The sequence below is a fragment of the Thermobia domestica genome, chromosome 10 (assembly GCF_964235325.1).
Source record: "Thermobia domestica chromosome 10, izTheDome1.hap1.1, whole genome shotgun sequence".
Lineage (NCBI taxonomy): Eukaryota > Metazoa > Arthropoda > Insecta > Zygentoma > Lepismatidae > Thermobia > Thermobia domestica.
Window position 1 is genome coordinate 19,720,469 of NC_137463.1, and position 12,989 is coordinate 19,733,457.

Here is a 12,989-nt window from a genome sequence, read left to right on the forward strand (position 1 = left end):
AGTATTAAAATGTGATACATATTTCAAGATTTCATTGTCGCAATTTGCAACAATTTTCTGTTCACTACTATTTTGAAACAATGTCCGCTATTTTGAAATTTTACATTGAGTCGCTGAGAAAATCTATACAGAAAATTTAGAATATTTCTTGCTTGTACCCTCAAAATTTCAACTTAAAAGTCTGAAAATTGCCCCCTGTAGCGTGGATACCTGCTAGTTGAAAAATGCCCACTTTTTGAAATTTTACGTATATACGGCTAATTTAGTGTGCTTCTTGCATCTACTCTGAAATTTTCTATTTATAAGACCGAAATTGCGCTTTGTAGCGTGGATACCCGTTATTTTGAAAAAAGGCCGCCATTTTGAAATTTTACGTTGGTATGCCACCAAAATATATACAGGAAATTTAGTGTTTCTTGTGCTTATATCCTGAAAATTTAAACTTAAAAGACCGAAAGTTGTACCCTCTAATGCGTCACTAGCAAGACGGTTGTTTTCCGAAAATGAATTTAGAACAACTAACAAAGAGATAATTCATATTTTATAAAGTAAATGTTTTAAAATTCCTTAAATGAAATTAAATATCTTCCAGCTTAAAATAAATAGTTTTATTGTTGGAGTATTCACTTACGATGATTTGTGCGTACAATTAATGACGTGAATTTCCCGAGCACTTCTTTCACGACAAGTTTTCCCCGAAAATGGAGCTTTCTTTACTGTACATGCACGCTTCCACTAGTACGAAAGTTTAAATTCAGCAATTGAAACAATAGCGTTACATAGTCTTCGAAAGTCCGAGCATTAAGCTCCTTAAATTTGACAAGAATTTTTACGCTAATGCTGGTTTTGATTCTACAGAATGCTTATTTGAAGAGTAGCAACTAATGATTGAACTAAACTACTGTTGTTGGAAAACCAAATTTTACTAAAGAATACTTGTGTTATCAAATGTACGAAATAATACTAATAGTTTTACTAATGTATTTACATATTTACTGGTAATACTGGCACCTATGGCGTTACACTCGTTAAACGTATGAGGGATAACGTCCCTTGGCGTCGCCGAGTCGGCGAGCATACTATTCACGGAAAGTATTTTCTCAAATATAAAATTGTATATTTTACTTCAAATAGGCTATAAACACAATCCATTCATTAATTTGTTCTATAATTATCCCAAGCTAAGGTAAGCTTCTTTATTCATTCAGTGCATTTAGAACTTTACATAGGTCTAACGTTGAATATTGTTGTGTACTTTAACATGAAAGTATCTAATTCGCCCAAGGAAAATCCAAAATCTGATAAAAATTACTTTCAATGTAATCACCTTAGTTGTATCAATAATATACTAACAAAAAGCTCAAAAACCCAGGGGTTTTAGTGCTTTTTTTTCATGAAAAGAAATAAAATATTACAAAAATAATAACTAAACTATCTGAATATGGATTCTTCATTTGCACACTATTACACACAAATCCATATATTTCACTAACTTTATTTTTTATCACTCTACAACATAAGTTTTAACACAGACTTCAAAGAGCTATTCGTCTTCCATCACCTTTTTTCAACTGTACAGCCTACAGAGCGAGATCGTTACAGGTAACATCGTTCAGATGGCATCATGGCGTAGACAAGCTGACATCTAACTCACGCAGCTGATACGATGAATCCTATTTTTTTTTTTTTCGAAGAATACTATTACAAATAAAATATAATTTTGTTGAAATTAAAATCTGAAATTGAACATATAGAGGTAACACAACGCACTGGACGAACTTTTGATATATACGAGGGCTATCCAAGAAGTCCCAAACGTTTTGTCCTATCGCGGCAGTGGGCGGGGCTAGAGTCGCCATCTTAGTGTCAGAACATTGCCACACTCAGTACTCATCCAACTGTGATAACGTGAGGACTGTGACGCTCTTACTGTGCTTTTTGTGACGTGTTACAATGTGCGCTGCAATAGAAAATCCCACCTCTTATGAAGTGCGTTCTGTGATTAGGTTTTTGTTGACAAAAAACCATAAACCAGTTGAAATGCATCGCTAAGTATGTGATGTGTACGGAAAAAAAAACCAACAGCGCGAAGGTGTTTTTTCGCGACAATGCACGTCCACACACAGCCAAGCGTACCCGAGAGCTCTTGGATGGTTTTGGATGAGGTATTCGATCACCCACCGTATAGGCCGGATTTGGCGTCGAGCAACTACCACCTGTTCCTAGCGATGAAGACATGGCTCGCTACACAACGCTTTGATACTGACGCTGAACTGCATGCCGGTGTCAGCCAGTGGTTGAAATCGCAAATGGCAGATTTCTATCGCTACGGTATTGAAAAACTTGTGCCACGGTATAATAAGTGCCTTAATTTGCATGGCGATAGCTTAAGAGCATACCTTTCAAATGTATATAATACAATTTGGTTTGTTCATTTTGTTACTTTTTTCTATTTATTTCAAAACGTGTGCTACTTTCTGGACAGCCCTCGTATATCTGCAAATCCATAAATATTGGGAATAAACTTGCATATTTTCATTTACTTCTTTTTTAAAGATATTAACATAGATGGTAGAGCCTTTCTATTTGATCTGTGCCCCTTCTGGCGCTGCAGTCGCTGTGTGTGCTTTCCCGTACCTCCCTCAAAAGAGGAGGGAGAAGTTGTTGCGGCCGAGATCTCAATTGTTAGATGCGGAAGCGTTGCCAAAATGAATTATTTCACGGGCTTCGCTGTTCTTTGTCTTGTTAGCCATTCTAAGTAGCCTACGACCTTCACTCGTCAAGACCAAACGATTGAATGACAAATTGGCAACACAGCTGATGTCATTTACTTCTTTTCCGTGAGCAAAGGGAGAATTTCCTCCGTCAGAGGGTGGCGGGGTGGGGCCGAAGTATAGTTCGCATACTTTCCGAGGACATAGATGAGATAGACAGGCTCTAGTATTCTACATCTAGGATACATGAATTGCAGCATACTCCTATTCCAATAAAAAAACATAGAGGGACATAGTGACTGAATGATAGTGCGTTCACATCTAGTACGTAGGGTCCTAATTCAGTTTCACGCCATGTGAGTTTGAATGTATATCATGGTATCCATGTGTTTCCAATTTCGTCTGTCCCTTCATACCACCGATCCTTTTATCGTCATACCACCTGGTTCCTTTAACATAAATACAGTGATCGAAGTGAAAAAAAAAAAAAAAAAGGCAGAAGCGGTATGTTTTATTACCATTTTGACTCGACATACCGTCTTCTAAATCTTGAAATACAATGAGGGTATGTTGCCTAAAAGATTGCATTTCTATTTACAAAGTGACTCAAAACCATGAAAGAGCGTCTCCGTAGTTACGGGGGACATGGAGACTTTGTCTCCGTCCCCAAGTTTCTGAGAATAATAAAAAATATCCCCTTATGTCGTATTATAGAGAATTATATATGAAAAGATCAAAAACCGAATTTTTATATTGACAATTTTAAACAGTTTCCCGCAAGAGAACTTGCAGACAAGCCTCGACTGAGTGTTATTCCGGACCACAGGAAGGTCCTCCCCCATAGCAAACAACCCTTAAATTCACCCATGCTCAAAACACGGCAGTTATATGTATTGAGGCAAGAGGATACAGACGTACATAAGAAAGAAACAATTGAATAAATGTCATAACAAAATGTAAAACGCTTAATATAAAATAACAAACGAAAGTAAGGATTTATCATAAAACACTTAAGCAAAACAGCAGATTTTTTTTTCATTCTTTAAACTATATTTTTCTTCTAAATACTGGACTCAGTTATATATTTCTTTATAATTGTAGACACAAAAGAAGTTGTGGTGAACTCATCACAATACTTTCCGATCTCAGTTTAAACGAGTCACATCTTCAACACACTGCATTTCGTTTAGATTGGGCCCATGGCCCATGATTCATTCCTTTCTATTATGTGGCTCTTATGTGCAACCAACACAACTACTTTGGTCAACTTTTGAAAATAGAAATACTGGACACCCTCCTGAAGTACGTATAGTCTTAAGATTGCCACATAATTGTTTGTTAAAAATGTGAACAACTTGAAAGCAATTACTTCACATGAAATTGAGCGATTCGGAGTTCGAATTTAATAACTTTAGTTGCTTTTAAAGCATATATTAAACTTATTTTAGTTGTGATTGATTGCCACAAATAATTTTTGTACTTTACCATCAATAATACAACGCATTTAAAAAAGAAAAGCAAATATAATTATGGCATACACGAAATATACTTGAAAAATAAGATCTACTAGCTTCGCTGGGGCTGGTAATGTCTCATAATGCCTTCATATTTTTACTGGATCTGGATACATTATTTAATTGAAAGATGTAGCTGAGAATGAAGCAGTGCTAGCTGCACTTTAAATTATACTTTTGTTGACCTTCAGCAGTTTTAATATGTTCAATAAATTTTCCTACCTTCAACTCTTCACCAAACTCCGCGCTCGAGAGGTCGATATCAAAGAGACTTGACTATAACTTCTACTTTAAACATGTTCATTAACTAACGATTCCTTTCGTCACTCCAAAATAATCTGAATAGAACAGAAAATAGAACTAGTAAGATGAAAACTTACCGGACATTCAGGGTCCGGTTTTGAGCTCGTACCAGACACCGGACATGGAAGTCAAAAACCGAATTGTCCGGCAAAATACCGGACGGTTGGCTATCCTAAACACAACCAACACGAGCACTTGCCTAGGAGCAAGGGGTAAACTTCTTTGTATACACCTCAGTTTAAAAACAAAAAGTATTAGGAAAAAGAAAATAAAAATATTGGTGTTGCCAACTTAAAATCTTTGATGTGCAAAGCTATTCGTGAATTACTATGTGTAAAAATGGATTTATTAAAGGTATTGTATATTAGCATCCATTTTCCAGTGACGGTATGTCTTGGTCACCGAAAAACCAGTGGCGGTATGTCGTCATTGCTGAAAAACCAGAGGCGGTATGGCATACCATCGCATACAGTTTCACTTCGACCACTGCATAAATATAAATATCTCAGGTACGAAGATCGTTGGCACTGACATACTGCAACCAGGCAAACTTTTCTTTCTTTCATTTTGTGTATTTCATGTAGTACCGTTATCTTAACTTGTGAAATAAAAATATACTAATGATATGTAAAACATAAGAAGTACTGAATTGATTGTTTCAAAAGATACGAAGGTAGGGTTAAATAGAATTAAGTGAATATTAGTAGCCATTTTTTATTCAGAGTTTAGTGCACGTTCCAATGTGTTACTAACAACTTAACTTTTTCTTTTTTCTTTACAGGTCCAAATGGAAAAGAGTGGTTGGTTTAGAAGTACATGCACAGATTTCTTCAGAATCAAAATTATTTTCAGGAGCATCAACTGAATTTGGCAGGCCAACAAATTCGAGCGTATCATTTTTCGATTGTGCTATTCCTGGCACACTGCCCGTAAGAGCATTATTATTGGGTTTTCTTCATAATATCTTTAATATATATGTATCTCAGGTTCTATTCCACCTTGGGGTTGCGTGTTTTATCTTTCTTTGGAAACAAGTTATGCTTCCTGTATTTCGTTCACTGAATACTACTGCGAACTTCTGGGCAATTGCAGTTTCAACAGTAGGTAGGTGCGAAATTTCCTACATTTTATGTAATCCATGTTATTTTAAATAGCTCAAATCCACACCAGAACTGTGAAAAAAAAAAAAAAAAAAAAAAAACACTGAGGGTATACTGCAATTGATACTAGTCCTTTCTGACAGCTCGCTGCGCGCACGTGGTGTTCAATGCTGTGTTGCCAGCTTTTGTGTCGGGTATTGAAACACGAAATTATTCGCTGCAAGTAAATCTTAGTTTTATAAAATTAAATGACAGAAAAGACAACTGAAAAGATTGCTCTCAATAACCAGGAGGTCCACTGCTCAAGTTGACATTCGACTAAAACAATGTGCATTTGTTTGTATTTAGATTGGTAACGTGTGGAAAGGGTGGAATGTTTATCATTGCAGAGCGAGAGAAATGAGCCACTATAATTGGCTGAACGTGCTGTTGCCATTGAAACAATTCTTTTTGCCTGATTATTAGAGTAACCCAAAAGCATAACAGCAATTTGCACATATGGTTAATACCTTGAACATGGTTGTGGTTTTGTAGGGGTCCAGAAGAAACTAATTTTAAAAGTATAATAAAGCATAATTTTAGAAAATAAAGCATAATTTAAAATATATAGCACAGTTCTTGGAAAATTATGTTTAACTGCAAGTTTAACATACCGTATTAATATTTTTTAAAACCAATATTTACATTGCAAAATCATTGAGAACATAACAATGCAACAATGAAAAGCTTATTTTTATTTCTGTAAACTTTTTGGTGTAATTCTTTGATGTGGAGAAAAGAAAAAAGATAAAAAAAAAAGAACTTTCCGCCAACAATGAGTAGTACACAAGAACTCCTCTGTATATTGTTATGTATACCTCTTGAACTTGAGCACCTTCTGTACTTTTTGGTGGCATCTTTTACTTTCCCTTTTAGTATATATGCACCTCTAAGGCGCACACAAGTAATAGAAAAAACTGACTCGAGTAAAGCATATCTCTTTACAGTGCATTAAGTAGAAAGTTCATTAAATATGTAAGAAACTGGTTGCATAAAATATTAATAAATAGATTAAGATATTTAGAATATTTAATGTATAGTAAATATTATACGTTATACAGGATTAATGTAAAACAATGATTAAAATTAACAATAAAGCATAATTTAGATAAAATGAAGCATAATTAAAGAAAAAAATAAAGCACAATGTGGGTTGCTCTACTGATTATTATGACCACGTGCAGGAAGGGAAAAAAAAAAAAAAACAGGAAAGCAACTGTCAGAAAAGACAAGTTGTGTCAAATGGACTGTAATTGTTCAGGACTTAGGACATAGAAATCAGATTTCTGGGCTTTCGGCTTCTATGGCCATATTAGCCCCTCACGTATGACGGATGACGTCCCTCGGCGCGCACACTATCCGTGGAAAGGAAAGGAAAAAAGGATTGGGGAAGAAAGGAAGCGGCCTGGGACCTATATGTTAGGTACCAACCCGGCATTTGCCTGGTGTGAAGGAAGAAAACCTCACTCAGCATGGCTGATCTGAAGAAACTCTTACAATTTTTCGAACGAGTGTCCCCACTGGGAGTTGAACCCGGGACAGGGGTAATTGTTCAATTTGCAGTAATTTCGGCGAATGACTTATAGGCAGTTTAAATTCTTCCCAAAGAGGAATAAACCACGCAATCAGGGTGAAACAGTCTGATCTTATACTAGTATATGTTGCGTAAAATTAAGAATGAAATCCTTAACATCTTATACCTCGGGTCAATTTTTATTTTATATCAGGATGTTATTCAAAGATAGTCTTTTGTCTGAGGCTGTGTGTAGGCTTGTAATCAATGTAATAAATCCCCTATCAGACGTATGGGAATCCATGCTATCTGTTAACAATTCTTGCCTACCTGTCATAAGAGATGTTAATAGAACGGAGGTTTCTTTACGGCAAGTCGATAGGCTTATATTCAGTTAATTGATTGGAATTTAAAATCTTTCTTCAGCATCGAGGCTGTAAGAGACGGAAGTTGCTACTTAAATTGGGATCCGAACCAGTAATCGGCATTTTATGCGAGACAAATACACCGTACTGGGAATAGAACATGAGACCACACACACACACAGAAAGAACACGCGTTAGCTACTTGGCAGTTGAGCTGTCACCGAAATTTGCTTTGGAACCCGTACCTTGTACCTATAATTACACATATTACGAATGTACACTCATTGTCAAAAATGTAAACACACCACCGATTTTTCAGAATTTTCCAAATAAAAGACATTGTATCTATACGAACCCTGTTTTCGGTCTTGTTTTGTAAAAGCGACAACATTGTTATTTAAGAATACAAAAATGCATGATTCTGTTTACATTGAGACACATTTATTGAGGATGGCCGCGGTGGCTCAGTGGTAGAGCGTTCACCTCTTTTGCATGGGGTCTTTGGTTGGATCCCAGCTCGCACTAAGTGAGCTTTGTGGTGGACAAACGCCATCTGTGTGGGTTTTCTTGGGGTTCTCCCGTTTCCTCCTATTTTCTTCATTTCACCATTTCATTCATTTCTCATCATCACCGTCTCCTTTAGCCTAGCCGGCATAACCGTGGGATGTAAAACTTGAAGATTTCGTTTTTTACAGTTATTGAGGAAAATAGCTTTGCAGTAAACAGATAACTAACGAACAGACAACTAAAGTCACGTTTTGTCTGTTTATGCTTCGTTTCAACCACATCTAGTGGGGTTTGTACGAACCCTTATCAAGACTTGTATGTTTACTTGACACACAGTTATATGTGCGTTATTAATTCGTGTCGTATTTGGATAAAATTGGGTGAGAAACTGTGGTATTCGATTGTGATGTTTTCACTCATGTGAACCAGTAAAATAGTGGGAACAACTTGCAAACACTATAAAATGCAGAAGATAAAGGGTGAGTTAAATGTCAAATCACATGCTCAAGTAATCATTTTGAGAAAGAAGAACTATCTCAGTAGTTGCATATATCAGTCGATGCAGTTCGTCAGACTCTTGAAAAGTAGTCACAAACTGGTGTAAATATTATACGGAAACAAACTGATTATCCAGAAGTAATAATTTATCATAAAGACAGATTCATTAGGTCTGTAAACAAACGAAATAGACGTTTAACCGCTTTGAAAGTAGTAACAGAGTTACGAAAGAGTCGTTCCCAATTGGCACCAGATAGGACGGTGGTCCAAAACCTGCATATTTTTGGTCTTGGGCCGCTTTTGCAATAAAAATATCACTCCGAGCAGGAGGCATTGCAAACATGAAGGCTGCGCCGATGAGCAATGGAAGAATTTATTTTGTACCGACGAATCTAAATTTTAACTTTTCTGTTCGCAACGCCAGATGTTTGTGCGTCATTCTCCCGAAAAATGCTTTCATCTCGATTGTGTAATGCACAGAGTAAAACACGGAGTAAGTTATATTGGCAAGAAAAGCTCATTACTATTCGAATAATAAATTAACGAAGTCGGGAATACCATTTTGAATCACCTGGTATTCGCTGCCATATTGTCCAGCAGCACAATAATAATAATAATAATAAACTAAAAGCAGTAAATATACGGTAGACACTTAGCTTTCAAAGTTTGGATGCTTCGTCAGCAGAGTGTAAGAAAAGGAGAAGAAAAGAAAATGAATATTAGAGAAAAAGTTTCACTCTTGTGTCACTATCAGATATTAGGTTGGTCTTCCTGGTGTGTTTTTGTTGAAAATTATTGATAATACCTTCCATTTTGATATATAGTGCAGATTTATATATTAATACTGTAAAATTTTATATTTCACAACAATAGTACTTTTGAATTAAGAAGTTTCATGAATTTGTGCAGAATGTACTGTATAAAGAAAATCTGATGTATTGCTAGTATTTTGTATTCGTTACAGGTATTGAACAGAAGATGTGTTGAGGCTGGTGTTCTAACAGCACTTTCTTTATCATGCAAAGTAAATCTTGTATCAATGTTTGATAGGAAGCATTACTTCTACGCTGATTTACCTGTAAGTATTAAGTTTATATAAAATATTCTGAGCTCTGAATACGTACAGAGATATACCATAAGTAAATATATACCTCTATTTATGAATTTTTCGCGTTGTTGAACTGTACCCACTTGGTACAAAAACAAAATCGTAACAAAAGGATATAGGTTAATATTTTGTTGATCGACCTTTAGCTTGAAGCAAAATCTTAATCCGTTGGGCCATGGAACTAATGAATTCCGTGATTTTTCGCTCATCCTTTACGCAGGGATTGCAGAAATTCTTCACGGAAAGCGGGTTTTTGGGAATACCGTCTGATGGTACGATCTGGAATAGCCCAGAGGTGTTCAAGTGGGCTTATATCCTGGAACTGACGACTCGTGGCAGTTTTTGGATGCCATTTGTGTCTTCCAGGTTTGAGTGTTTTGACAGTATGGCAGGAAGTGACATTTTCCATAAACAGAGTTGTTGTTTTTGGAAGCAATTCAGTGGAAATTATCTTTAGGAATATTACGCTCCGTATCCGGCACTGTTGAGCATGCCAACACATGCCAGCAACTTGGAACATTTAGAGCTCCAAATGGCTCCTCATACCACCAGTAAAAACTCTCCATATTTGATCCTTGATGTGAGCGATCCAAATGGATTCTTGAAGATATTGTCTAGACCCATGCCTCCCCTGAATGAAAATTGGAAAAATATGAACTCATCAGAGAAAATTACTGGCACCAAAATTAAACATAGTGCCGCACCATGTTTGTTGCCCACTATTTCCGTTTAGCAATATTGGCTGTGGTAAGCAAAAGGTTTATACCTTTCACCCCCTTCCATAGTAGATTAGTAAATGCAGATATCTGAGAACTATAATCCGGCTCACTTTCAGGTGTTCTGCCACGTCTGCAGGGTTGGACTTGGTAGTTTGTTCCTTTTGGTAGCCTTCAACTGGCGTTACATTGAGCCAGGTCGGCCAGAACGTGGACTCACGCTTTCCTCTTGATATCTTTTAAACTAAGTAATAATTTGATTGATGGTGGAGAATGGAATCTGAAGATTTTAGGGAATTTGTCTTCAGCTTGCACAGAGGTCGCATTACCCTACTATCCGAACACGTTTGAGATCACTTGACTCTTTGACTCTTTTTGGTTGCGACAGTGTTGTTTTTCTCTTGAGGACTGTCTACACCTGGCATAAAAGACAAATTACGACCACTAATGACCTTCAAATCATCACATTAATTGAATTACAAGGTGTCTATTTACTTATGATATGTCTCTATACTTTTCCATGTGTCTATTATGCTTTTATTTATGTAACAAACTTCCAGATTCAGTTTACGAGGACAATGCGTATTGGAATCAGTAACAATCAAACAACATACAGTAGGGAAAAGGAAGCCCCATATTTAAAGGTACCCTCTCAGCGTTACCTTAGAACTGAGGAACAACATCGGTCAGGACAGCAGGTCTCCGGATTATGATTGAAATTAAAGAACATACGCTAAGGATTCAAGAAGTATGGTGGATTAGGAGAGCACCGTGGCTTAGTGGAAGGGTGCTCAGTCCTGGTGTATGGGGCCTCTGGGTTCGATTTCACAGCTATGTGAATTTGTGTGGACATTATATCGGTGGGTTTTCTCGAGATTCTTCCGTTTCCTCCCACATTCTCATTCCGCCAGTTATTTGATAATCATTCCCTTTCATTAATCATTCGTTTCTTTTTGTCATAGTCGTGGAATGCAAAACTAGAAATTTTATTTAATTTCAGGTAAGTAAAGTTCATCGAAAGGAATAGTATTGTGATTAAACAGTTCATTCATTCATTTTTTTTTTTTTTTTTTTTTTTTTTATAAATAAGAAAGCCAACTCTTATAGCTTAAGAACGGGATTGTTAAGAGCAGTATCGTGCTGCCATAGTCCAAGTAGAATTTAATAATAATAGTTAGAGATATAATAATATTTATAGTAAGGAATAGAATTTTGTTATACATCAAACTGAAGGTGTCGTGACATGACATACGTAGCATTCGCTTACAGACAAAATGAAAGGTGTGCTGAAGTCAGTTTCTACGAAGAACTGAAAAGTACAACATAAGAATAATTATAACCGATCTAAACGGGAAAATAGATGGAGAAAATAGGTTGCATTTAACAATTAGTAAAGAAAGCTTTGTAACATATATTTTTATTAATATATTTGGTATTTTCATTCTGTTCTTTCAGATCAACGTTTCCCGTTATTAATTAATTGTAAGATTTTATTGGGGGAGGCGAGTTACTATTATTATTATTATTATTATTATTATTATTATTATTATTATTATTATTATTATTATTATTATTATTACCTTATTTTGTGGCAAGCGAAATATGTTACAATGCTTTTTTTTCTTTCTTTTTCCTAAACTCAGAAATGAATGAAACGTAATTAAATAATTTTATGCCACTATCTCTGAAAACCTTATAATATCTTCCTGTTCAAGGCTCACAATTTATAGCCAAAATATTGATTAAATTACGTTTACACAATACATACGTGGGCGTCCAGTAAGTTATCTACTTAGACAGGAAGGAATGGAGATAGGGTCACCTACTCATCACTGTTTTTTGATGTAATTCCCATGTAGGTCTGTGCACCGTCGCCACTTTGTGGGCAGCGAAGAAATCCCAGAGAGAAAAAAAATAGCCTTTGTCATCGTGGTGTTTCCATTGCATGGACTGCTGCTTGCTCTCAGGATCCCAATAATGGATCCAGGTTTTGTCCCCTGTCATCAGTTGAGCCACGAATTTGTCCTGGTCCTCCTCAAAGAAGTCCAAGTCTTGGGACAGCGGTGCTCCAACTTCTGCAAATCAATTGTTCGCAGCGTCACACAAACATTCGCTTCGCGGCGTAACACAATTACTCTGCTCATGGGAACTGCATTGCTCCGACTGACCTCACATTGCGCAGCAGGTTTCCCCACAGGTGTCATTATGCTCCGCCTCTCCCTTTCTCTCTAGAAATATATCTTATTGGACTCCCCTCGTAAGTGAAGTAAGATTGTTTTATTGCTTTCACGTCTTCGGTGCGCATAAATTCATGTTTAAGTGGAAAAGTAGCTTTATGAATTGGTTGAAGATAAAATGAAGTACCCACTCTAGCTAAAAACAAGTAGTTATTGTTTCGTAAAATAAATGAAATGAAATGAAATGAAATCTTTGAGTTTTACGTCCCACGGTTATGTCGGTTAGGCTAAAGGAGACGGTGATGGTGAGAGATGAGTGAAATGGTGGAATGAAGAAAGTGGGAGGAAACGGGAGAACCCCGAGAAAGCCCACGAGCACGGTGTTTGTCCACCACAAAGTTCACTTGGCGGGGGCTGGGATCGAACCCGAGACCC

The 12,989-nt window shown here is 36.5% G+C and overlaps 1 protein-coding gene across 1 annotated transcript in view; it reads left to right on the top strand.

The window, feature by feature from the left end:
* Positions 1–12,989, top strand: part of GatB (glutamyl-tRNA(Gln) amidotransferase subunit B, mitochondrial) — a 40,589-nt gene that overhangs the window by 1,794 nt on the left and 25,806 nt on the right. The window contains exons 2-3 of the mRNA XM_081727858.1: positions 5,313–5,460; positions 9,518–9,631. Coding sequence (XP_081583984.1) covers positions 5,313–5,460; positions 9,518–9,631 — 262 coding nt within the window. The remainder of the gene's footprint in view (positions 1–5,312; positions 5,461–9,517; positions 9,632–12,989) is intronic.